This window comes from Tetrao urogallus, assembly GCF_951394365.1.
Source record: "Tetrao urogallus genome assembly, chromosome: 8".
In the NCBI taxonomy this organism is placed as follows: domain Eukaryota; kingdom Metazoa; phylum Chordata; class Aves; order Galliformes; family Phasianidae; genus Tetrao; species Tetrao urogallus.
This window is the reverse complement of record NC_136821.1, coordinates 16956380-16981554: the sequence shown is the minus strand read 5'-3', so window position 1 is coordinate 16981554 and position 25175 is coordinate 16956380. Positions and strand designations below refer to the sequence as shown.

General features: G+C 35.2%; 1 protein-coding gene across 1 annotated transcript in view; it reads left to right on the top strand.

Annotated features, from left to right (window-relative positions):
* Nucleotides 1-23529, top strand: part of GRB14 (growth factor receptor bound protein 14) — a gene marked incomplete at both ends in the record, with an annotated part of 62431 nt that extends 38902 nt beyond the window's left edge. Inside the window, 11 exons of the mRNA XM_079539177.1 lie at nucleotides 4255-4376; nucleotides 6231-6305; nucleotides 12829-12966; nucleotides 14063-14173; nucleotides 14368-14463; nucleotides 14973-15053; nucleotides 16651-16767; nucleotides 16867-16924; nucleotides 17013-17100; nucleotides 20113-20206; nucleotides 23383-23529. Of these exons, the coding sequence (XP_079395303.1) occupies nucleotides 4255-4376; nucleotides 6231-6305; nucleotides 12829-12966; nucleotides 14063-14173; nucleotides 14368-14463; nucleotides 14973-15053; nucleotides 16651-16767; nucleotides 16867-16924; nucleotides 17013-17100; nucleotides 20113-20206; nucleotides 23383-23529 (1127 nt within the window). The remainder of the gene's footprint in view (nucleotides 1-4254; nucleotides 4377-6230; nucleotides 6306-12828; nucleotides 12967-14062; nucleotides 14174-14367; nucleotides 14464-14972; nucleotides 15054-16650; nucleotides 16768-16866; nucleotides 16925-17012; nucleotides 17101-20112; nucleotides 20207-23382) is intronic.
* Nucleotides 23530-25175: the final 1646 nt, after the last annotated feature.

Here is a 25175-nt window from a genome sequence, read left to right as displayed (position 1 = left end):
AGCTCACAGTAGGGTCAGAGTTAAATCTGAATCGAGACTGCAAATGACTGACTGGTACAGAAGAGGGAGTATAAAAATGGCTTTAGACAGCACTGCTATATAAATACTAGAAGTGTTTTTTGTAATTTATAGTGTGACTGCTGTCTAAGTAGTGTGTAGAACTATTGAAGAATTTGTTTTTGGCAAAGTATGCCAGAGTAATAGTGGCATTGTTTCTTGAGGTTTGTTTAATTGCAGAGTACGCTTTCCATCAGATAGCATGATTTGTTCAATCTGAATTATTTGCTGGGAGCTTTCAGTATCAAATTGTTATTTGTGGAGCTCTTGTGATAGCTGGCAAGCAGGTGTGCAGACCTGCATTCACCGGGCAGTCCAGCTGCTTTGGGCGTAGGTTTACAAAGAAGTGAAGTGCTCATTTCTGAAGAAATTTTTTTTCCTAGATGGTGAGAATGGGAATTTAACACTATTGGCCAAGGAGAGGAAAACCTGAGATACCTTTGCTGCTTTTTATAATACTGAATAATAATGGAATTATATTAATGACACTGATTTTTGTTTGAAGGGTTTTTTGTGTTGATCTTGATTTCCATTAAGCATATCCTTAAGTACTGGATGAATAGTGTGAACAAATATTTATCAAATGGTGGTTTAGTTTTGAACTGTCTGCTATTTATTGTTCTATGGTAAGTTTGATCTGTGGAAATGTGGACAGACCTTTTCTGCTCCCAAGTTAAATGTATGTGTTTGGGTTTGGAAAAGAGAAATACCGTGAGCAAGTGTGTCAGTGTAAATTCCAGTATGAAGAGATTAATAATTAATTCATCAATTAGCAAACATTTTCTTTAACGTATAACGTCTGTCTGAATGCTGTTGAATTAGATAGGATTGCGAGCTCAGCACAGCGTTCTGCTTTTAATCAAGACAAGCATTAATTACATTACTGCAGCCCGTCCTCATCTGTGCGCAGAGATATCTGCGTGTGAAGGTTAGAAGGAAGAAAGTTACTCGCAGCAGGGACCACCGCCCCGCCGCTCTCGTGGAGCCGGGGCCTCCGCAGCCCCGGGGCGTTGCGGTGCCGCCCTCCGCTGCCGCGCCTCTTCTGGCCGCCGGGTGGCGCCCGCGCTCCGCGCACCGCCGCTCCAGGGTGGGCGGCAGCCGGGCTGGGGGTTCGGTGCCCGGGGAGCGGCCGTTGCTGTAGCGCTGTACATCGCGTGATTCGGGCGCGGCGCTCGGGGAGGTGGCCTGGTAGTCCAGGCGATGGAATTCAAAGGTGCTGTCTCCACCTCACCTGGGACTGCTGGAAGCAGCTGGGGCGAGCCTTAGATGAGCCGTGTCGTAGCTAGAAACTCCGAATCCCGCCTCCATTGCCACAGGGCAGGCTGTGAAAAAAGAAAGCTCTGTTTCCATAGCTGTTTCTTTCTGTAAAGAGAATCCTCTTTACCCTGATATATTTTTTTCTTTTTCCAGTGAGAATGTTGTGAAAGTGAGCAATTTTCTTGCTGCTTTTTCAACAGACGTCTTCTGAGGTTCCCCTGGGTAGACCAGAGTCCCTTGGCTGGGCACCTAACTGCCTTTCACTTCTGCTCTCTCGTTTGTGTTCACTGTCTGCATTCATGTAGGCAGCTTGTGGGAAGGCTTTTGGTTTCCCCAGATGGGAAATCACACAAAGCGTTACCTATGCAGTAGTGTGGAGCAAATGCATTTCCTGCTTTATTTTGCTTCTCTCACCACCTTCTCCCTTCAGCTGGGTAGCTAGAGAGGGGACTGCTTGAAATTTGTTATGTTGTGCACCTCAGTATCAAATCTTCGTTCCTTGCTTTATTTACTTAACACAGTTAAGAAGGATCTTTGTAGCAGGTGGTTGTTGTATTACAGATAGTGATAATGAAGAGATAGCAGAGAGAAAGGAGAACATCCCTTGTGTCAGCTGGAAGAGAAAAAAATGATCTAACTGAGCCAAAGTGCAGCTTCCTCATGGCAATGTTTAGTAATTTGATTGTGGGACTGTGTTTTGGGGTGTACTAGCTTAGTGTTTTGCTGCTTTTATCAAAATGAGTTCAATAAATTGTAAAATATTCTGTAATGTTATACCTTAAAAATAAAAAAAAAAACCAACAGCATCTTTACCCATCCATTGAGGTGATGCAGAATGTCTTATTTTTGTACCAAGAAGTAACTCTTGAGGAAATGGTATTTTCTTAAATGTCACAGTGCCAAGCATTCAAGAGTTTTAAATGTCATCCTAGATGAGAGCTTTCTCTGAAAAGAAAAAAATGTGCTTTTTATGTAAGGTCTTCAATTCTTTAGCGTCTCTTCCCCCTTGCAATTGAAGAATGTGTTTTGGAATAGAACAGCCTGTCCAAACTTTTAAAATACTCTGCTTAATTTCGGTATTTGGGGGGGGGGGGGGGGGGGATTTTTGTGTTTTCTGAATTGCTGCATGATTTATTTGCTTCGTTTGATCTTTTTACAAAATGTAAGTTTCGTATAGGATTTTTAAACTCCATCTTTATGGGCTTAAAGAATGAGTTAAATTCAGTGGAAGTTTAACTTTTCTGTTTGCTATGTAAATCAAATGTGTACTTTGTCTTCTGCTAGTAGTGAGCTTCATACTTTCGTATTGAGGTAAAATTTACCTTTATGAGCATATTGTCTCTAAACCTCCTGAAGAAACTTACAGATTTGCAGGCTACAGCAGGCTGCTACTTACCAGGCTCCTCAGTGTGGAAGCATGAAGCAGTGACTGATGAAGGAGAAGGCAAGAGAAGATAGTAAAAGGATGCTGTAATTCAAAGAGACTTCGTTGTGTTTTGTTTTGCTGTATTTTTTTTAATTAATTTTTGATATTTCAAATTTGAGGTTTGATTCTTTTTTTTTTTTTAAGGTTGCGCATGCTGCATTTAATGAAAGTCAAACTCATTTTGACTTTTTTGTTTAGCCTTTATTATTATGTTAATTTCATGTTATGCCTAATTATGCTTAAAAACAAACAAACAACCAACAGCACTAGTTTGCCTCCTACCCTAAGTTTTCTTTCACAATTTTTAGAAAGTTTGGAGCAACAGAGATCAGAATTCACTTAAAGTGTATCATAAATCTCTTATGATAATGAAATGAAGTCTGGGAAATGTGATCAGAAAACTGCGTGAGTTGCATGATTTTTATAATATATTTTAATTGCCTTTTCCCTTTGAATGTGTGATCAGAATTGGTTGTCAAAACTCCATAATTGGCAGGAAGGACTACGTTTTGTTCCTAGATCTACACTATGAGCAGTCTCATTGCATTACTCAGAGTATGCAGCCCTTAAACTTGCACAGCACATCTACAGGAAAGTTCTTAGGCTGTGTCTTCCCTTAAATGCATATGATACTGCTTTACAATTGAAAAATTCCATCAAGAATATGTGCTGCAGGAGCAGTCTAAAATAGTGAGAATACTGATTCTGACCTCCTATGCTTCTCCAATATGCTCATAAAGTACAAATAACTGAATTGTCTTTTCTTCCATTCCCTTTTATCTTCTGCTAAACCAAACTGCACATTTTAGGACTCACTTTGTAAACTTTAGATGTCTGTTTTGTTTTCCTTTTAGTTTTTCATGGCTTTTACCCTTTGCTTCTTGAATGCTAGTGCTACACCTGCTGAAGTTCTTAAAGTATCCTTGTTTTGTGCAAAAGCATTAAAATGTTGAAATGCCCTGTGTGCATGTGCAATTTTAGAAATGCTTCAAAACATTGCATGGTCCAAGGAAGAAGGGATCTTTTCCATGTTATGCACAGTTTTCAACTTATGAATGCTGCGTTAGAGGAAGGTGTCAGAAAGACATTCTTGATGCCCCAGGCAGGGTGGACAGAGATGAGTTGTTGAGATGATCCACTTCCTGCTGCCCTGGACAGCATGTGGCAGGAGCTGCTTGGGTTCTGTTGCATGGAACACGTGGATTGGTTAGCATAATTGTACTGACCCCATGTAAAAGAGCAACAAACCAACACAAACAAACAAGAAAAACAACCCCAACGTGAACTACCTCAAACATTGAAGCTGGGCCCAATTCAGTGGGAGTGGAACAATAACTTGGTGTAATACGGACCTAATTAATGGACTGTGTTCAGATTACTTGTTTAATGTTTTGTAACATACATTATTTTAATTATCTGACCTCTATGTTTTCATGTTGTGCTGTTGTGCTCTTAGGTGCAGATTATGTGTTGGATTAATATCTTTTTTTTTTTTTTTTTTTTTTTTTAAATAGAAAGAGCTATAGAAGACCATGAATTAGTGATGGAAGTCCAGTCAAGCTGGGGGATGGAAGAGGAAAGCAAATTTTATTTTAGAAAAAATTATGTCAAATATGAATTTTTTAAAAATCCCGTGGTAAGCCATAACATCTTGTATGTGAAGTGATTACTTGATGTTGCTGCAAAATCGCAGTTTCTGTTATGCTCAGGTAGACTGTAAAGCTGTTAGTGTAATGTGAATCTAAAGGAGTGATATGGAAGATGTATAAAAAGCATAAGAATATATTGCGGTGTATGTAGCTGTTGGCCAATAACATTATTGCAATTGTAAAATATGATTTATTTTTTTGAGGGAGGTGCGAAGCAGAGACATGGACTTGCTTGAGATTTGCAGACAGACCTATGACAAAGTGAGAATTTTTTGAAGTTTCCATCATGTGGCAACAAAATATAAAGTATAAAATGAAGCAAAACAAGGAGGGGCATCTGTTGAAAAGATTATTTTATTTTTAAAGCGAAAATTGAACATTATGGCCCAGCACCGCCCAATGGCAGCTTTTCTGAACTGCTGCTAAATGGCAGCTGACACAAAAGGCCACGAGCAGCCATAACCTATTAGGAGTAAGTGAAAGTGAAGTGAAAGTTAGCGTTTGTTAGGAATGGAAAAGGAGCAGAGACAACTTGTAACTCAAAGATGTGGCAAAGGTTAATACTGTTGATTCATTCCTTGCTTGATGGCAAAGGCCGTGGAAGCAGTTCTGGCATAGAAGGAGAAACTCGCCATCTGGTTACTCATATGCACAGTATATTTGTATCACTCCTAATGCTACCTCTTGCACAACCAGCTTGTTTCAGATATCAAAGGGAGAAATAGCGAACAAGAATGAGGAGCTAAAAGGTGAAAAGTTGAAGGGAAGCTAAATTATGTAACTGAAAAGATAAATGTTGATGTGGCAAAATGTAGAAGAGATTTGAGGGTATTTTCTTGTTCCATGGGTGTTTCTCTGGACAAATCATGTATTTCCATGTCAAACAGATACCACTGTACTAGTGAAAAATTCTAAGCTTGAGTTAGTGTACAGTTAGAGAAGCTTTCAAAGAGTAAATATGTGTGTACCAGTGAACAGAACCTGCTGTGAAGCATGGCAAGCATGCAGCTGTGAATACGTCCAGCAGCTGTGCCTAATGGAAGCCTTTATTATTCTTGTTGAGTTGTTCTGAGTGCTGTGGTACCTAGTGTAGCATTTATTAGAAGTGAGTTAATGTGAGTTAACCCTAGCAGTTGTTCAGCTTTATTAAAAGTGAAAATCAATGCACGTTGGGAGGTCAAGGGAGTGTTAGCTTCAAAACCGTCCAAGAAAACTCTACTAGTAATGGTCAGTCTCTTCAGGTTCGTACCTACATGGTTATATTGAACCTCAGCACCTGTAGGTCTGTGCCATAAATTGCCACTGGTGCTTCCATTGATAATGAAATTGGCACTTCCTTAAATGTGGAATTTCTAACCTTTCCATATTAGTGTAGTCACATTTCAGTATTGATTCTTATTCATATAATTCCAAATAGATAATTCAAAACAAAACCCAAAAAACATGAAAGGACTTGTTCTCAGGAGTTATAACATATTTTACTAAGATTCTAGTATAATAAAAGTAATAGAAAACAGTGTTTTCTAGTATGTTGGTGTGTGTATCACTACTTTGTAGCATATTAAAGCCCCTGGTGAGTCTTACTTTTCAACAGCAGTAGAAGTTACTACTAGAAGAACACTGAAGGCTAGGTACTGCAATATGACTTGTACTGCTGTGTGAAACCCTCTTGCTTTTTCTCATATTTCTAAGTTACTCAGCAAATAATACATAGGCTGTCACAAATTTAGGAAGGATACTAAAGTAAGCTTTTTTTTTTTTTTTTTAACATCCATAAGAGAAACAAAGTTTAATACTGATTTATTTTTACAAAACTTTGATACAAATTATTGTCATTGCAGAGCTTTTTTCCTGATCATATGATATCTTTTTCAAGTGAGACCAATGCAGCTGTAAAACACTCTGGGATATTACAGGTATGTAACCTTTACAGGAGATGAACAATTATATTTTGGAATTCACAGTTGTCTATATTGGGTGAGCATATCTCTTTGTCACTGTAAGATCTGTTGGTAGCTTTTGTGTAACTCAAAACATAGTTAATGACTTATTTTCCTTATGAAATATGTAGTATATGTTCCAGACAGTTATTATATGACTATACTTGAGAATTGGCACCTTCTTTCAGAACCAGATAGCACAAAAATGGCTAAAATGCGTTAAAGAAAAATGGTTAGTACCTGTGTTGAGTTTTTCAGGTAAAACAGTTTTCTTGAAAGATTATAGTGCTGAAATAATTATCATGTACAGCAGCACAACACTAGAATACTGAGGAATTGGCAGTGTGACACAAATGGATACAAAAAAAGAGTTAAATGGTTGAACTTAATGAGTAGAAAATTTAGACTGACTAGTATGATTTGTTAGCTTGAAGGCTACTGTAACCTTACAAAAAAAAATGGTAGGTCACTCAGTGTTAGTCATCTTTTAAGTGGACACAAGATTTTAATTTACAGTGGGAATAATTTCACAGAATGACCATATCAGGGATCATCATCTTACTTCTGAAAGAGGGGAAAAATGAGTAATAAAGGTGGAAACATACACATCACTCTTGTTTGCTTGTCACTAGGAAATTTAATTAATAGAAGAACTTTCACTGGTCTTAAGACAACAACCCTGTGTGTGAGTTTTGGGGATAAAGAATGATTGGAAAGGCAACATAAGAAGAGATATTTTAAGGTAGAACTAAAAGTAATATGGAAATAGATATTTTTGTGCATCTATACAATACATTCTACCAGTAAATGAAAAGCATTAAAGAACTAAATTTCAAGGCATTCTTCTATACTAAGTAGTTATATCCTTATATATATGTTTGTTAAGATATATCTATTTGCTAGCATTCTCTTATTTATGTATTAATGTATGCATGTATGTATTTAGTACAAAATATTTTGTATTTATATATATGTTATATATACTAATATATAAAAAGAGAATGCTAACAAATAGATACCCAAATGTAGTTTAAAGAGTTCCACATAAAATGTAATTGATGCATACTGTTACATAAATCATTTTTATGAACTTAAATACAAATTTTATAACATCAAAAGATGCTGCTTATCTGATAAAAACCGATTCACTTTTACTGTTTACACAGCAAATGGATGATGTAGTGTAAGGCAAGTATTTAATTTAGTCATCAAATCTTGTCCCCTTTATTGTGAGAATTTTTATTTTTATTTTTTTTGCTTGCAAACAACCTCATATTTGAGTATTTTAAGATGAAACTGTTTGCCATTTATACCCTTGCACAGAACCTCTTTCAGCCCTCAGCACACAACATATGTGATACATGGAAAATGTGCAAGGCTTGTGGATCAGATTGAGAATTGTTCTGAATACATATATCCAATTTTGTTAAGTTTGACAAATTTCTTGTGATCCATTATCTGTTGCTATTTTATGTTGTATTGCGTGTTTAATTGCATTTGGGCTAACAAAACTTAGTAGACATAAATACTCAGATTTGTAGCTGCCATGCTGGTTTAAGCAGAGCTCTTCAGTTGATAGTTTACAGTGGGTTGCTATTTCCTTGGAAACTTTCATTAAGACAAGTTAATGGTCCTGCATTATTATTTGTGATGTGCTTGGTCAGGTATCAAGAGAGACATTAATCTTAACAAATCAATGCTTACAAATGATTAAAAAATCACTTCTGATACTTTTATAGCTTTTTGTGGATTGACCTGTAAGCAAGTAAAATGTTTTTCAAGTATGATTTTCTTGACTTTCGTTGAAAGCAAAAGTGGAAGTATTTTTGTCTCATGACTTTAAATCAGAATATCTAAATGGCATTAAAAAAAAAAAAAGCCAAATGTCTACCTGCCTCCTCTCTATTTAGCATGTGCTAAATAAGATCACTAGTTCCGAAGTATGCCAAATATCTATGTGAAACAAGGCGAGGTTTTAATCTTGGCTATAAAGATCTTTAGCCTTAAAAAGAAAAGAAGTATGTGATTATATTGCTTAGTGTGTGACCGTTCCATATGCATGTGTCTAGTTGTAGTCGCTTTGGGTTCTTTGGAATACATATTAAGTTATTTTTGCAAGTAGGATGCCTTAAAATAAAAATCAGAGCAATATGTAGATGTTAATCGGAGGCTTCACTGACAATGGAATATTCTGTTATTTTTATGTGTTGAGATTTTTTTGTTTTGTGTGAGAATTAGTAACTCTCGTAAGTGGGCAATAAATTCATTCACTTGGTTTAATTAGATGTGAAACTTGTTGCATGTAATTTTAAATAGGACTTGTGGCTTGTTTAAAATGTGGTCTGCTTCTTGGAGCAGCTCTTGGATGTGCATTGAGATATACATTAGATCCTTTCGGATTCTTATTCAAGACAGAATTCCTAATGAATAGACAACAGAACATAGATAGTGTTGACAGAACTGAGTTCTTCATTCTTAGCTGAAATTCTAACCTCACTGAAGTAAATAAATTTCTCCTGAAATTATTTTATGGGACCAAAATTATACATTTCTTTTGAGAGTAAAATTTCTCCAATTTTGTACTTTTAAATATCTTCAATTTTTACCATTTTTTTCGCCATGCAGGATGTCAGTCGCATTTAAATGCAGTGATGACACAACTTCATTATGGAAGGTTGTAGTTACTGGGGCATTTGTGGCTTTTCTTCTACTTTTACTTTAAGAATAGACCTATTCCTTCCTTCTTGGTTGTTGAATACGTGTGATTGTTATTCAAGTTCTGTAGTTAGACTTGAAGTTCGGAGTTCAAGACTCATATTGACCAATTTCATTACTTCTTTCTAATAGCTTTTTGTGCATAATGTAAGTACATTAGAGAGTTATTGTAGATAGCAGCTGTCCAAGCCATCTTCCAGGGCAATGAAAAAAAAAAACTTTCACATGGTGTAGAATATATTAGAGAAAGTAGCATATATGTTTCCTGAACAAATGTAAAACATGAATGTTACATATGGAAAAATTAAATTAAACACAGAACAGAATTACAAAAGCAAATGCTCAGAATTTCGCGAAAGTTAGAATTACCAATCCGGTCTTCCCCTTTTGCCCTTTCCTCTTATTCTTTCTCTATTTCCATCTCATTCTCCATATTCTTAGTTGTTTCTTTGTCTTCATGGGTTTAAGATCCAAGCATTTTTTTTTTTTTTAAGCCCTTTCCTGCAGCATGTCCCTCTTTTCCTGATCATTTTTTTTCTGACTCTGGTACATTTTTCACACTGGAAGACCTCTGCAATGAATTACAGTCTTTTATCAGTTTCCAGACATATTCTAATCTGCACATTCCCTTTCGCCATCTTCCACACTATGCTTTGCTGGCCTTTCTCCCAGTCTAAACCCCTCAGAATGACTGAAGTTTAAAGGAGGCAATAATGCACATCAGTATCAGTTCCTTACTTAGCGACCCTCACATTTATTAGCATGCTCAGAGGAAAATCCTGTGCCTTCCCAATAGCCTTGGACTAGGTCATGGACAACAGTCATTGCATTTTTGAAGAAATCAGTCATCAAATTAAATCACAATTCACAGAGCCTTAGGAAAATAACAGCTTCTCTGTTTAACTCTCAAAATTGTGTGTATCTGCTTGAGAAGCATAGACTTCTGTAAATATTGTTCTCTTCCCCCAGTGCAGCCATTCTTCCATTGACAAAGTTGAAGGCATTATTATTCAGTGTCCGAAAGCAGACAAACAGGCTGTGTCATTAAGAATGCAGCTTTTGATCTTTATTCTATTCAAGTGACATCTAGTATTTTTTGCATTTTTTGCTACTGCATTTGTTTAAGATAGTGGAATGTTTTTCCTGTTCCACTAGTTTTTGTTCTTTTTGCTTTCTTTTTTCTTTATTTTGTTTTGTTTGTTATTCAGGTTGGTTTTAAGTTTGTTGGTCGTAGAGCAAATCAAATAATAATCCAATCCTTGGTGCTATCATATATTAGTATCTGAAAGACATGGCGACATTTGACACACCCCACATATCACACTATATATTTCACTGCATGAGAGTCCGGGCACAAACTTATTTCAGCGTGTTGTGTAACCAGTAATACTTGCCTGCAACATAACATCATTTAACTCTCCTAACAACTTCTACCTACATGAAAGACTTCCCAGATTTTTGGCCTATTTTGATTTTCTTTTTTCTGCATAAACAGCAATCTATTTCTCTCATAATAGGCTTTAATCTTGTATGTGCTTCCATTAAAAAAATCAAAAGACTTTGATTTCTACTGTGTTTAGTTTTACGTATTTATCAAATATATTCAGTTCTCACTCTGAAATAAATTTTCCGCTCATTTCTTGTTACAGTTAATGGCATTTTCTGTCTCAGTTTTCAACTGTCTTAGAAAGAAAGATGGATATAGAATTGCCTTTTTCCTAGCGATATTGCTACCTTTGATAGCACTGATAGCACAGGTACAGAAGTGAATGTTGAAGCTGAGATTTGTATTATTCCTGCACTCTTGGCCTGCTGCATAAGAAATGTGTTTTTCCTGATGGTGCTTCTGTTTGGAAGCTCTTATGACCGGAATTGTGGGGAAGATGCTCATGCAGACTGAGAGCAAAGCACTCATTTTCTCTTCTGCAAAGATACTACAACCTAAAGAGATGCTCTTTTGATGTTATATATATTGACCATCTTAGAATATCCTAAAATTTCAGTTTGAATTTTGTTATGGAGTTAAAGGCTGTTCTGAAAAAGTGTTTTGTATTCACAATTATTGAATTTGTTAATACATGGCAAATGGGGAAATTGGGAAAACTAACAGGTTGGAGCACTGAGAAGGACCTACTTGTCAGTATGGATGAAATAGCTTAAACTATATTTGTAGATGGCTATGTGACAGCAGCACATGTAGATGGATGTACCTAGTCTTGTAATTTACTATTCATACAAATAGTGGTGAAACTCTCATAATGCATTCTCAGTTGTGGGCTAGATATTCTGGGTTCTCCCCGGTCACATGCAACCTGCCCTTATTACTGCATTCATAACAGCTGAATTTAATCAGTTTGGGATGTTGTACATGTTGTACTGACATGCATCTACTGCAAGGTAGGAAAACAATAAAAATGAAAGTAGCTTTGTTTATTTGATTTGGATGCCATTATTCAGTGGTGAAAAACTTGGTGTACTTCCAAAATCACATTTGCTTCATAATTTTGCTGCAGTTTGGTGCCAGCCAGGCTCTTGCCTGGAAATCTGTTGCTTCGTGTCATCAGCTTAGATTTTCTGGAGGTGGCAGCAGATAGGAGGAGCTCACAACAAGGAAAGCTGCAGATATCAGCAGGAAAGCCCCTTGTCCTTGAAACCTAGATATTGTTTATGTTACTACAGGCCAGCTTGGGTCAAAATTCCTTGAAGAGAGTAGTAATAATATGAATTCCTTTGCATACATAGAATTTGAAAAGTTCTAGGTTAGTATGTTTGGGTGTGAGTCATAATTTTGGTTAGTTTTAATGACTAAAGAGGAACAGAATTGAATATGTTAAATGGAATTAGAATACAGTTAACACTGTTGACAAATTTAGTAAGTGTTTTTGCAGATTGAATAGAATTCTATGCTTGGTCTTCACAATGTGACACCTGTATTGCTCTCTGACAGTGTCTGGCTAAAATGGCTAAGCAGAAGTCAGTGAATGTCTTGAGCAGAGACAGTGCATGAATTAGCTGCTCTCGGTGAATCAGTTAACTCCTGTCTATCCATATCATTCTGACTTTCCAAGGATGTGTGAGGGTGCAAACCTGTGGTTTCGGAGGCAAAAGGGCTGATCCCCCTGAGACTTTAAACCCTTCCTATCTTGTTCCTGATGCAGATTTTTTCAGCCAAAAACTCTCCACCACATGGCCTTGAATGCAGTAAATACCTGGTATGGCTCTTGGTACAACTAAAGCACCCACTTCAGCATCACACATGTTCCAGAGACTTTATGTTTCCTCCTCTTTTGAAAACAGTAGTATCCTCCCAACATGTGTGGATTTGTGATATAGATATTTTGTTTGCTGAATTAATTCTAATTTACATCAGTTCCCTTTTCTGGTCTGTAACAGGCAGGGGAGGGTGAGGAGAGCTGTCATATTTTTTCCTTCTGTTGGTAGCATTGATTTGCAGTTTTATAAAAATAGGGTCTGAGATATGGGATCAGAACTTCTTACACTAGTTTTGCTGCTGAAGTTAACATATTGTGTAACTAATGTTCTCATTTCAAACCATATGTTCCATATAAATATGTAGCTTGCCTTTCATACCTTGGAATTATGTAACAGCCTGTATGTCTTAAATGAGAGGTACACTTAATGAGGTTAGATCCAATAACTGAATTACCATGGTGTAATAGTGGCTTCAGTGATATATTCCTCTTAGTCTTGCCTGAATATGTTAATGAAATAGCAAGAAGACTTCAGATAAAAAGAGAAATGCATGCCTGATATTTTCTTTCAGATGTTCTTAAGCTCCAGCACATATCCTGAGATTCACGGCTATTTACATGCAAAAGAGCAGGGAAAAAAATCATGGAAAAAATTATACTTTGTTTTGAGAAGATCTGGCCTTTATTTTTCCACTAAAGGTACATCTAAGGTAAGGCAAGGAAAAAAAACAACAGAGGGAAGAACTCTCAATTTAGAGCACATCTATATATATTTGTCATTTAATGCAGTATTTATTCAAATTTAAATTTTAACTTAATGTGATTAAAAAGGAAATCATTTTATATTTTATCTGTTGTAATTTGAAAGAGAGATTGAGATACAGAATTGGAAAAGCTTTGTATCAGGAAAACGTAGTTGTTTTTTTTTTTTCTATTAAATTTATTTTGTTCTGGTAACATTTTTCCAATCAGTGAAATCGTTTTATAATAGTTAAAATTCTGGACTGTAAGTAGAGATGCTCTGAAAGCTGAGCACAATACTTCAATGTGTAAATTAAACAAAAACCTATGTTTAGAAGGATTTTAAGGGAAGATTTTTAGAGTTGTGAAATTTTTTTATCATTGTTCAGTTTTCATTTGCTAGTTCAAACTTTTGATGGCAGAAATTAAGCCTGATTATGTCAAACAGGATGAGGGACACTTTTAGTGCAGACCACTTAAAGCACATGCTTTTCACCGTTCTGAATTTTCTGTTATCCACCAGAGAGTATTAATTCAGCTACTTTTGCATCCCTCAACAATGTCTTTTTCATTCTTTTTTTGGTTTTTTTTTTTTTTGGTTTTTTTTTTTTTTTTTTGCTTGACTTAATTACACTTATCTTGGATGATGGAGGTAATAGCTACAACTAATACTGAATGGTAATTACTACAGTGTGCTGTTATTTCAAATTCTGAAAGTAGGTTTTATTTTGGTGCTTGAAATGAATGCTGTTCTCAAAATTTCCAACTTCTACTCTTAGACTTGAATCTAGTAGATGTTTTCCCAGATATCTAGTAACTTTTACACTTTGTGCTTTCTTTCTCTCTGGAAGAATGAACTTTTTGATTAGTTTAAGGTATTTGTTCTCTGCATTAGGAAGTGAATTTTGAGTTGCGTCTTTCTAGATTTCATGAGACAGTGTCACGTTAAAACTGAGATATAAGTCCTTATTTTGGAACAAGATAACTACTATACTATTCTGAGTTTCTTACCTGGAGAGGTTAGATGAAAATAGTCTAACTGTATTACATTGCTCTTCTTTATAGGAACCAAGGCATCTGCAGTTTTTCTGTGAATTCAGCAATAGTGATATATACATGTCTTTGACAGGCAAAAAGATTTCTGGAGCACCAACAAGCTATGGATTCTGCTTTAAGGTACAAGCTTATCATTCTGATACATATTAAAGCAAGCCACAGTTTTTCGGTAAGCTTAAGTTTCTTTAAGGCTTTTGAAAACAATGTTCAGCTGTCTATTATAAAATAGGAGAATTAGTGGCTTTTATTTCAACAGGTATTATCTTCAAGATATGCATTAATGCTAAAAAAAAAAATGTGCTGTGGCCTTCTAGCCTAACAAATCAGGAGGAACCAGAGACCTGAAACAACTCTGTGCGGATGATGAACAAAGTAGGACCTGCTGGATGACAGCAATAAGGTTGTTTAAGGTAACTTTTCTGTGTGGAGTTAACTTCTTACTTAAGTTTACTATGTGAAACTTTGATACTGTGAAGTAGAGAAATAACAATTATAGGTTCCTATGCAATAGCAGTATCAATTTTGTACAACAAAAGCTGAACTTTCAACAGACAGACAAAATTACTGGAATCACTGAAGGGAGGGAATGATATCGCTTGTAACCTGGCTGAATTTAAAGACACTGTTGGTAATGGCAGACAAAGCCAGAAGAATACATGAGATGTTTTTAAAATGTGTTTGTTGTGGGAAAAATAGGCACAGGTCAATTGGTGTATTAAATAAGCAGAATTTCATGTAGAATGTGCATTTAGAAAAACTAAAGCAAAAACAGTGTTGTGTTTTTCGTTATCTTAACAGCATTTGTGCCTATTTTATAATGATAAAAAATCATGGAATCATAGCATTGCCTTTTACGTCTGGAAGAAAGTTTACACAGTTTATGGTTTAAAATGCTAACCATATCGTTTTCTGTTTTTAGTATGGGATGCAGCTGTATCAGAATTACACACAACCATATCAGGGTAGAAGTGGCTGCAGCCCTTTGAGTATGACACCTATGGTATGTCCCACAGTAGCTCCATGAGTAAATACATTGTTTCTGTAATCATGCTATTTTCAAGTGACTGTTGTCAGTTGTACTAGTGACCTGATCCTGCAAATTTTAAATGTGTTTTGAGTGTGTGAAATCTTTAGGGGCATCAGGGTAGATGAGAGAGCTAATTAATTAATTTACTTATTTCATACAAGTTGGACAGTTCAGATCAGTTAGCAGGCTTTTCTCTTTTGTAGAATATTCAGTATTTGGGGAGTTTATTGGCTTATTATCACTGTCGAAGAGGATTTTAAAAAAGTAGCAGAACTGTAAATGCATTAAAAATGAATAAAGTGTTTAAGGTTACACATACTGTAAACGATGAATAAGAAAGCTTTAGAAACTTTTTCAGTATGTGGTAATACTTCTGTCTTTTTTTTTTCTTTTTTTTTTCCCCAAGTGGTTATTTATTTAAATTGGATTTAAACTGATGTAATACTGCCTGGAGCTCAGAGGAGTACCATAATATGGCAAAACTGGATTTTGGAGGAATAGTAGTCTGTAGGCTGGTGATCTGTCTGTCTCCCCAGCCAGATAATTTGGGATTGGATTGTCCTTTTAAAACCTTGTCTTACTTATCCCAGTCACTTCATTTATTTATTTATTTATTTATTTATTTATTTTTGAGCGATGTGTGGCACTTTGTGCTTTTTATTGCTTAAATTGTGTAAAAATTGCTTGTTGCCAGGGTCCATTATGACAATTTTGTTGGTGTGGTTTTTTTGTTTGTTTGTTTTTGAAGCTTTTAACGTAGTTCTTGGTGTTAAAACACCTAAGATGTATATTTGCCTTTATGGGGATTCACAAAAATACTGTTTTCTAATACTGCTGATAAGCATGGCTTCAAAATTACACTTAGTATACTGACTGTATTTATACTGTCTGTTACAAAAAGCTAATGATAGCCAGCTACTGCTTTCATAATGGGTCTGGAAGCCATTACTGATTGGTCTCCTCTTGCACAGCCACATGCAATATAGCTCATGTAGATTTTAAAACCAAATATATAAACGGGAGCAAGCATGGTACAATTTTTATACTTGACTATAATTTGTGAATTAAAGAGAAAATTTGATAAACTCAAGAATTAAGTGATCAAGCTGATGGACATATTTCATAAAGAAAGTATTTTCAGGTTTCACAGTCCTCATTAATTTGTACCCATGCCAGCAGCAAGAAGTTCCCTTTTCTCTCCCACAGTCAGGCACTCTGTTATTTTGCCCTGTTATTTTACTTTTGCTGAGTTCCTTGCGTGTTTTTGACAACTTAATAATAGTTACTTAACACGTGTAAGTAGAATTTATGTTAAAAGTATGTATTCATCATTTATCCCAGTACTGCAAATAAGATGGTTTGTCCTGCCAGACTGTGAAATCTAGTTTTGTGGCAGCGTACAGGGGTGTACCTGGAGTATAATGAGTTCTGCTGTTGTGGGAAACATTGCAGATACTTGAAACGCTGTTTATAAAACACAACACTTATTCAGAAGCTGTCTTAAAACATGGATCATTAATTAAAATAATAAAATAGGGAAACAAACTAAATCTATTTTTCTCTTTTGCAGAGAAGTATTTCTGAAAATTCTTTAGTTGCAATGGATTTCTCAGGACACAGAAGCAGAATTATAGAAAATCCAACAGAAGCACTTTCAGTTGCAGTTGAAGAAGGATTAGCCTGGCGGGTATAAACATCTTTGTTTTAATCAGAATACTGTTTCTGATTTTAATTTATTTTTTTAACAAGAAGATATTGAAATCATTTTTAATTCTCTCTCACACAGAGAAGAGGGTGCCTACGACTGAACTCACATTGTAGTCCTATTGCCATGTCTAACATGGGTATGTGAATTATTTCATTACAGAAAAAAATGCAGCAGTTGTTTCAATAAAGGCAACATATATTTTAAAAATATCTTTATTTCTACAGCTATTCACAGATCTCAGTCATGGTTTCATCACAAAATCTCTAGAGATGAAGCTCAGAGACTTATTTTACAGCATGGGCTTGTAGATGGGTAAGCTAATTCTTTAAATAACTCTTCTGAGACATATTTCTAGCCAACAATTCTACTTTTTATTGTAGGAGGGAGATGGAGGAAGAAAGATTTTGCACTTACCTAATAGAAATAAAAATTCTTTTATATAGGGCTATCTGGGGATCAGTTGGTTTCTATTTTATGTCTTTTGGAAGCATTAAAGTGGTGATCTAACACTTCAGTTCTGTCACTGACAGATTACTTGTGTTCTCTCAGAGCCAAGCATCTGAGCTGTGTATTTACACAATATTCTATGTGACCTATCAACTTTGGCACTGGTGTCTTTCGTATCTCTTATTAGTGATGAAAGAGTGAAGGAAACTCAGAAAACTGCCTAACGTTATTCCAAAATGAACTATGTAGGGATAGCCATTGAGTAAAGATCCTGCTATCTCTTAATAGTAAATAATAAATATTAGGGTAGGGCTAATCACTTCTATTTTTCTCTCATTTAAATATTCATTCAGAGAAAAATGACAGAATATATATTTCATTATTAAATCCTGATATTTTTCATTTCTGTATTTTTATTCCTACTCCTGTGTACATTTTGCACTCCCGTGTAAAATCGGGCCTTATTCATTCAGTGAGTGAATGAAACATTCTTGGAGCTATTTGCAGATAAGCCCTGTGATTTTGGTGAGAGTGATATTCCTGAGTGGTCTGTTTAGAACTGATTATAACATAGTGGTGTGAGCGGTCCTAACCTGGCGTACAGACTCATGAACTACAGTGAAGACATAAATGCGCTGCAGTGTATGCTGGAAAAAAGTATTCAAGTTGAACCTTTTAAGGTGCTTAGAAGATGAAACTGATTCCAAGCAGGGATCTCCTATGTATGTGACATATACCATATATACCAACAAATAGACTGTTTATGTGGCTAAGAGAAGGTGAAAGGACTATTATAGAAAGGAATAAAGATTTCAGTATTTGAAATAAATAAATGACAGTTACAGACTGCAAAAATCATATTCCTTTATAGCCCACCTGAATTCTTTTGGACCTACTCTTCAGATGTAGAAGAAACATTCCTTAAGGCATTTATTTAGCAGCATTGCAGATTTTGAACTTTACCCCTTTACATTTAAAGTCTTTTCAGTGATAAGTGGTTGACAGGATTGCAAACTGATCAGCCCTCAATAGATGAGTGGGATAATAGCATTTCCAAAAGGCCCATGACAAAATGCAATTGGTCATTCAGAAAATTCCTTTTATATTTTTGAGAATGTTTTTGGAGTCATCCAGCACATTTCAAAAACTCCAACCAGTATTTTTAAGCTTATGTGAACTGCAGCCCTTTCTTCATAATAAAGTGATCTTATTAAAAGTTTCTTCAATTAAAATAGGTTAGTTTTTGTAGAGTTAGGAAAGAGTAAAGACCTTTTTATGTGAAGGGGAAAAATGTTGCACATCTTTCCTATTCCAACAAACAAAATGACAGCAAAAATCCTAATCCACCTGCATTTTTTCATACGTTTCGCGATTACTTTGGATAGCGTTTGATGTGAATCATGGTATTTTAATATAGAGAACTCAATTTGGATATTCGGAAAATGGCACATGCTTATCATTATTTTTTTTTTCTGAATTAAAAACAAAGCCAATTATTAGTGACAAACACGTGGAAGATTGAAATTATGCTTTGTAAAAATAACTAAGTAAATAAAATTGATGTCCTGGAAAGGGGTGAAAAGCCACTAGATGGTGAGAAAGAGCTTATTAGGAGAGCCTGAAAGTATTGAGAAATATTAATCGTTATCTTACCTTTGTATGGTGGGTTGGCAATTATCTCTTTTTCATAACTGAATTAGTATCTGCGTTCTGAATTAGTCTGAATTTGATAGAAATGTTAATCATTATGAACTCAAAATTTCTTAATTTCATGTATTTTCTTACCTTTGTTGTAAAAACAGAAGTCATAAAATATTTAGAATTAAAATAGTAGTACTCAGAAATTTGGATACAAGTTGTTATCCTGTGAAAGTCTACTGAAAGTTTTTGCTGTCTGCTTTTTTCTTCTGAAATCTCTTCTTTTCATACAGTTATGTTCCCCTTTCTGATACATGGTTGGGAAAAAGTGGGTGGCTAGCTCTCACTTGTTTGACATCTGCAGGTCTACATTGCCTGTTTCTTTTGCCTCCTGAAAAATGAGAATGCTTGCTCCTGTGACTGTCTCTTCATTTCTCTTCTTTGGTACATTTGTTAGCTAATATTCACTCCAGACCTGCATAATACAGGCAGTTCAAACTCTTTGCTACAAAGCTGTGAACCCAGGTATTTCCCTCTGCCCACCAAACTGTTTGTCTCTACTGGTAGTGCAAACTCTTCAGTCCAGTGAGATTATATTCATCCTTTATCTGCACCAGATTACTCTACAAGGTTATGACAAAACTATGTATACAATCTGTCTGAAATCAAATAACTAGTTGCAGTGACACTGTTGGCCATTGAGAGTGTTGTGATTTCAACAGCGGTGCTATAAAATAGACTGTGAATTGGGAATTTTGACAGTGTACAGATATGAGTGTGCATTTATGAGTATGGGTAAGGTGAAAATCATTTTAGTAAGTCTTGCATTACCTTTTCCATAGACTTCCTGTTGAATAGTAACCTTTCACATTTTCCTTTTAAAGTTTGAGATTTAGGTAACTGTCACGGTCCAAGGAAAAATTTTGTTCAAAGCACTAACTTTGAGGGTGTTTTTCTGTCTGCAGAGTTGCACCGTAATTCTATGCAGTGTAAAAACAAATGCCTGCAGTGTCATTCATGCATATTATTCATGCACATAATATTCAAGGTGAAAAAGAATTTAAGAAAAAAGTATTTTCAGTGACACTTTTTCAAAGGAATACTGATTAAAAGCATTTTTGTAATTAAGATTATTTCTGCTTCTCACGGTGTTTGCTGTTTCAAAACTACAACAATTTTAGAGGATGTTTAACAAAGCTTCAGAGTAATCTTAATCTGAAAATTTTCAATCTTTTTTAGGGTGTTCTTGGTACGTGATAGCCAAAGTAATCCCAGAACGTTTGTACTGTCACTGAGTCATGGATTAAAAATAAAGCATTTTCAAATTGTACCAGTAAGTAAAATTTTCAGTTTCTATTTACAATTATAAACCAATGCAATCAAATAATTGTGCTACTTTTTTTTTTTCCTCCATTTTGCTGCTTTAAAGTAGATATTGAATATTCTAAACATAACAGCTGTATCACCTGAATCATAAATATTCTAGAGTTGAAAATTTATGGCCTTTGCAGTTGATTTGTTATAAATCATGACTATTATTATGTAATCCTACATTTTGGTTTACCTAATAAATATCTTAGAAAAATGCACAAATCTATTTGAGCTGTATTAGAAGCAACTGTGATTGCATGAAGACTGTATTTTAATAAAGATCATAATGACTTTTCTTCTCGGTCATTCATTTAGGTAGATTCCTTTGGCCTATATGTGTATTGCTGCCTCATCTGTCTAAATATTTGATTATTACGAAAAAAATTTTTCTAATCTCCTCTTTTCATGATTCATGTTATTGTAGTATAATTACATCCATGTACTCTTAGGTAGGACAATTTTAACAAAAATGTTGCTTACTTAGTCCAATTACTTACAGGTAACCTGAAATTTCTTCAGTTAAAGTCATATTTCCATCAGTTTTCACTGAGGATATCCAATTCTGTCTGAATGGACAGTCTTCCCCATCCTTTCCACTTCATCCCACTTCATCTTGAGGAGGTTTATAATGGAGGTTTCTTTTTTTTTTTTTCCTTTTTTTTTTTTTTTTTTCAGACTGTGTCTGTTAGGATGAGAAGCCTTTTAACATTATCTATTTTAGCCACAGATGCTTGACATAATTGAGAATACTTGCAGCTTTTCTTCTATCTTGGCAAGAGCCTTTCTTCCAGACCAAATAATATTCTAGCTTACACATTTCCTCCTTCTAAACTAAACTAATTTCTGGAAGATTCTGCTTTTTCTCAGTGGAAATCGGTGTAGTGTTTTGAGTTGTATTGTTGTTTGTTTTTTTTTTTTTTTCTCCTGATCTGGTGATCAAATATGATCATTCAGAAAATTTCTGTATGCCTTACCTAGGGATTGTACCTGATATCCACCTCCTCCCCCCAAAAAAAAGAAATCCTGTAAAATAAGACTGAAGCATTATTTGAAAGAGAAAAGGAGGGAATCAGTATCTGGTAAAATGTAGTTGATTGGGATTTTTGTTGTGTTAACTACAAATAGTGCAAGAACCCTTCCTCCAAAGATGATATCTATATCCTGGTTCCTGTGTGAGCATCAGCATATACTCAGTGATCAGAATCCTAGGTTTAAGGTCTCTGTTTCTATTGACTATGATTGCTTCTAGTATTTACTTTAGGATAACTGTTGTGTGGTTTAAAAACCCTTCTGAACTCTGTACAAATACTGTATGACACTACTACATTGAGATGTCATTTAACTCTCAAGTTCAAGATACCACTTTTTCTTATCAGGAAACAGATATTCTTTTCTCGAAGAGCAGATGTGGCAGGAAGCTACCACAAACAGCAGTCTCTAAATGTATTTTTTTTCTTAGATTTTAGCTTAATTAAGACTAAAATTATCCTGGATAGGACGTATATCCCATGAGTTCAGGTTTTCCCTACATTAACATCTACATCATATTAACATTAGTAATGTGCAACAAGTATTGCAGGAGGGTGGCAGGGAATTGATTGTAAATAGTTCAAAATGAATTTTTTGGGGAAATGTTTGGAATCGAATACTGTGAAAATTAGAGTATTTGATATGTTCAATGTATTCCTCAGTCCTAATACTCCAAGATGATAGAAATTCATTTCAGTTTAGTTTAACCTGAAATGAGCTATTCTGTAGTCCATGTTGAGGAAGATTTGTATCTATTTCCAGGAGTGTCCTTTTCTAATAAATACTCTCTCATTGCAGCCTTCCTAGCTTGCAGAAAATGTTAGGTTCCTGGGCAATATAAATTCAGTATGAGCTTTTATTTTGAAAAAATGCTGATTGCTTTCTTCAGAGATGTAGAAATTAACTTTAGGTTTGGGGTATAATTTGGAGGAGGGAAAAAAAGCCTAAAAATGACGTCCTGGACAACACATATCTGAAATGTCAACTCTTCCTTGTCTTCAGTGTGTTGGCAGAAAAATACCACGATAAGGGAAGTTCAGTGTATGATAATCCATTTTATGGTTTTGCCTGGAACACAGGAATTTATATATATGCGCACAGTCATAATTTCTTAACTAGCAGAGTCTGAACTAAATTGATCAAAGTTTGAGAATAGAGAAATTGCAAACTACTTCCAGATTTGGTAGAAAGGAGTAGAATAATCAGGAATCGCAAAACAGCTCAACAGCTGCTTCAAATGAGAAATCTTAGTTGCAGGTAAGAGATAAGTAAGTTTTCTCCCACTGTTCTCAAGTAGGATAGTTGCATCTTTCTATAGTACGGCAAATATTGCTCTGCACTAGCTGTAGTTCAGAAAGCTCTTTCCATTACTCTCTCAATCTTGTAAAATATTACTTTCCCTTTTAAAAATCTTCTTTACTCTCTTCCTTATTTACGTTAATGCTAATTAGTCACTATCACACTGAAGCTTCTTGATATTGGATATATCAGCTTATGAGGAAACATTGAGAAAATATATCACAGAATCACAGAATGGCCAGGGTTGGAAGGGACCTCAAGGATCATGAATCTCCAACCCTCCCCCCACAGGCAGGACCACCAACCTCCACAATTATATTTATATTTATACATTCAGCAGTGCAATGCAAATTTTGCGAGAGCTAACGTTCAGTTAGCTGGTATAGGGAAATACAGATTTTAAACGTTGAAGATTTTGAATGTCAATAGTATTCTTCCTGAATGGGGATAAGGTTGAAAAGTATTAGGAAGTTGAAACTTGGTTTGTTGTGAAAACTGTATGTATATTAATTCTATCACTCCAAAGCAAAGGCATAAAATAATATTATCAATTCAAAGCGAGTATTCTGATGCTTATTAAACTATTCTTTGCTTTTAGGCGTGGCTCTATCTTAGAAGAAAAGTTAAAGAATACATTATTTTTGTTGCTCTTGATCTTTTTGTCAGTGATCTCTTTCATTTTTCCTTCTTTCCATAGCTGTAAAATTATGAATTGGTCTACAAGAAGACTTCTCAAACAAGTACTTTAATCATGAAGAAATACCATATCAAAAGAGGATTTGATTCCATTTTGTTTTTCCATTTTTACAGTTGGAAGATGATGGGAAGCTGTTCTATACCCTTGATGATGGTCATACCAGATTTACAGATCTCATCCAGCTAGTGGAATTCTACCAACTTAATAAAGGAGTGCTACCTTGCAAGTTAAAACACTATTGTGCGCGAATTCCTCTTTAACCAAAGCATCTGTTGCTTCATCAAAGGAAAGGGAAGATACCAGAATACTTTTTCTCCTCAAGGCAGTTTGTGTAGTCAGAAGGGTAAAAATGTTACATTTAAAGATTCAAAGTTTTAGCTACCAAAAAGTGTAAAGTACATTCAATATAGATAAGAACTTTGTGATTGTCAAAGCAAAATAACTCCACGGTTTTAAAATATATTATTTCCTATGTAATTCTTTAGTGTTTTCTCGGACTTTTTTCTTTTTTCCCAATGTAAAAGTTTTTTTTTGTTTTTTTTGTTCTTTCTTTTTTTTTTAAAATTATATTGTGTACCTTCTACCGAAATATAACTGAAGAGAAGTTCTTTGTTCTTAGGGTTTTTTTTTGTCTTTTCAAATGTTTCTTATAGTTTCTATTCATCACATAGAAAAAGAAAATTTACTGTGGTAAGGATAAGCTGAACTGCACATTTTACTTGTAAATAAAATGAGTAAATATTTTGCATTATATTTTTGAATTCTACTTTGAGGATTATCATTCAAAAAGCAAAAAAAATCATTAAAATTACTTATAACTGGTTGGCTGTATTCAATTGTGCTATTATTTAAAAATTATTTTTGTCCAACCTAATGACTAGATTGACACCTTTATACAAAGATGGAGCATTTTTTTCCTTGGTGGTGACGTGTATAAATATACATAAAGAGGTACACCTACAGTCTCTAACACATATACCCCTGTTAATTACTGTGGCTTGTTTCAGAGCTGAGAAGGGAATCGACTTCACTGGCCCTTAAAATGAACAAATAAAGGTGAATACTTTTTTTTTCTTTTTGCTGAAAAACTGTCAAGAATGTATTTGCAGTTGGTTCCTTGCTTATTTATTATTCATCACGAAATTACACATTTCAGTATAGCTACAAGTCAACCAATCTTGCCAGGTGTTCCAGTTATAAAGATCTGTTAAGGTGGAGTGAAATTTTGAACCATAGCAGTAAAAATATTTTTGGTATCTGTATTTTGAAAAAGATGCCATACTTCTGCATCCTTGCACAAAGGCTTAAGTGGAGTGGAGCTTGAATTGAAAGATGTTTCCCTGTCCTGATGCTTTGTTATCCTATAGGTTTGATCTCATTATGAGGGTCCAAGACGTGGCCCTGAAGTAAAGCCTGTAATGGAAAGTAGTGCTTAGAGGTGGACCATCATGCTGAATCCTGGCCCTGTGCCCATTCCTGCTTTTGTTCTCCTATCGTCAGGCACGCCAGGTATTCTGCTGAAGGAGTTAGTGGGGAGGGAAAGTGAAGGAGGCCTGGCCGAGGGACAGAGCAGATGGACACAAGATACAGCAGTGCCAGTGCACATCAGCTGGTAGGGTTGTGTAAATGGTTGCATTAGAATATGATAGCTACAGTCTATGGTTTAGTTACTGTGTGCCTGTGGAAGGCAATCATAATAACATAATGCTGTGATACTTAATTTACTGACTTGATCCACACATCACTGACCTTTTCCTCTGATATGCAAATAGAGTTTTTAAAGCTCATTAAAAAAGCAACTCTTCATAATGTGTACCAAAGATGCAACATATGTGGTGTCTGAGCTCATTACATTAGAAATGCCTTGTAAAACTCTTCACAGACTAATAAATTTAACTCTTAAACC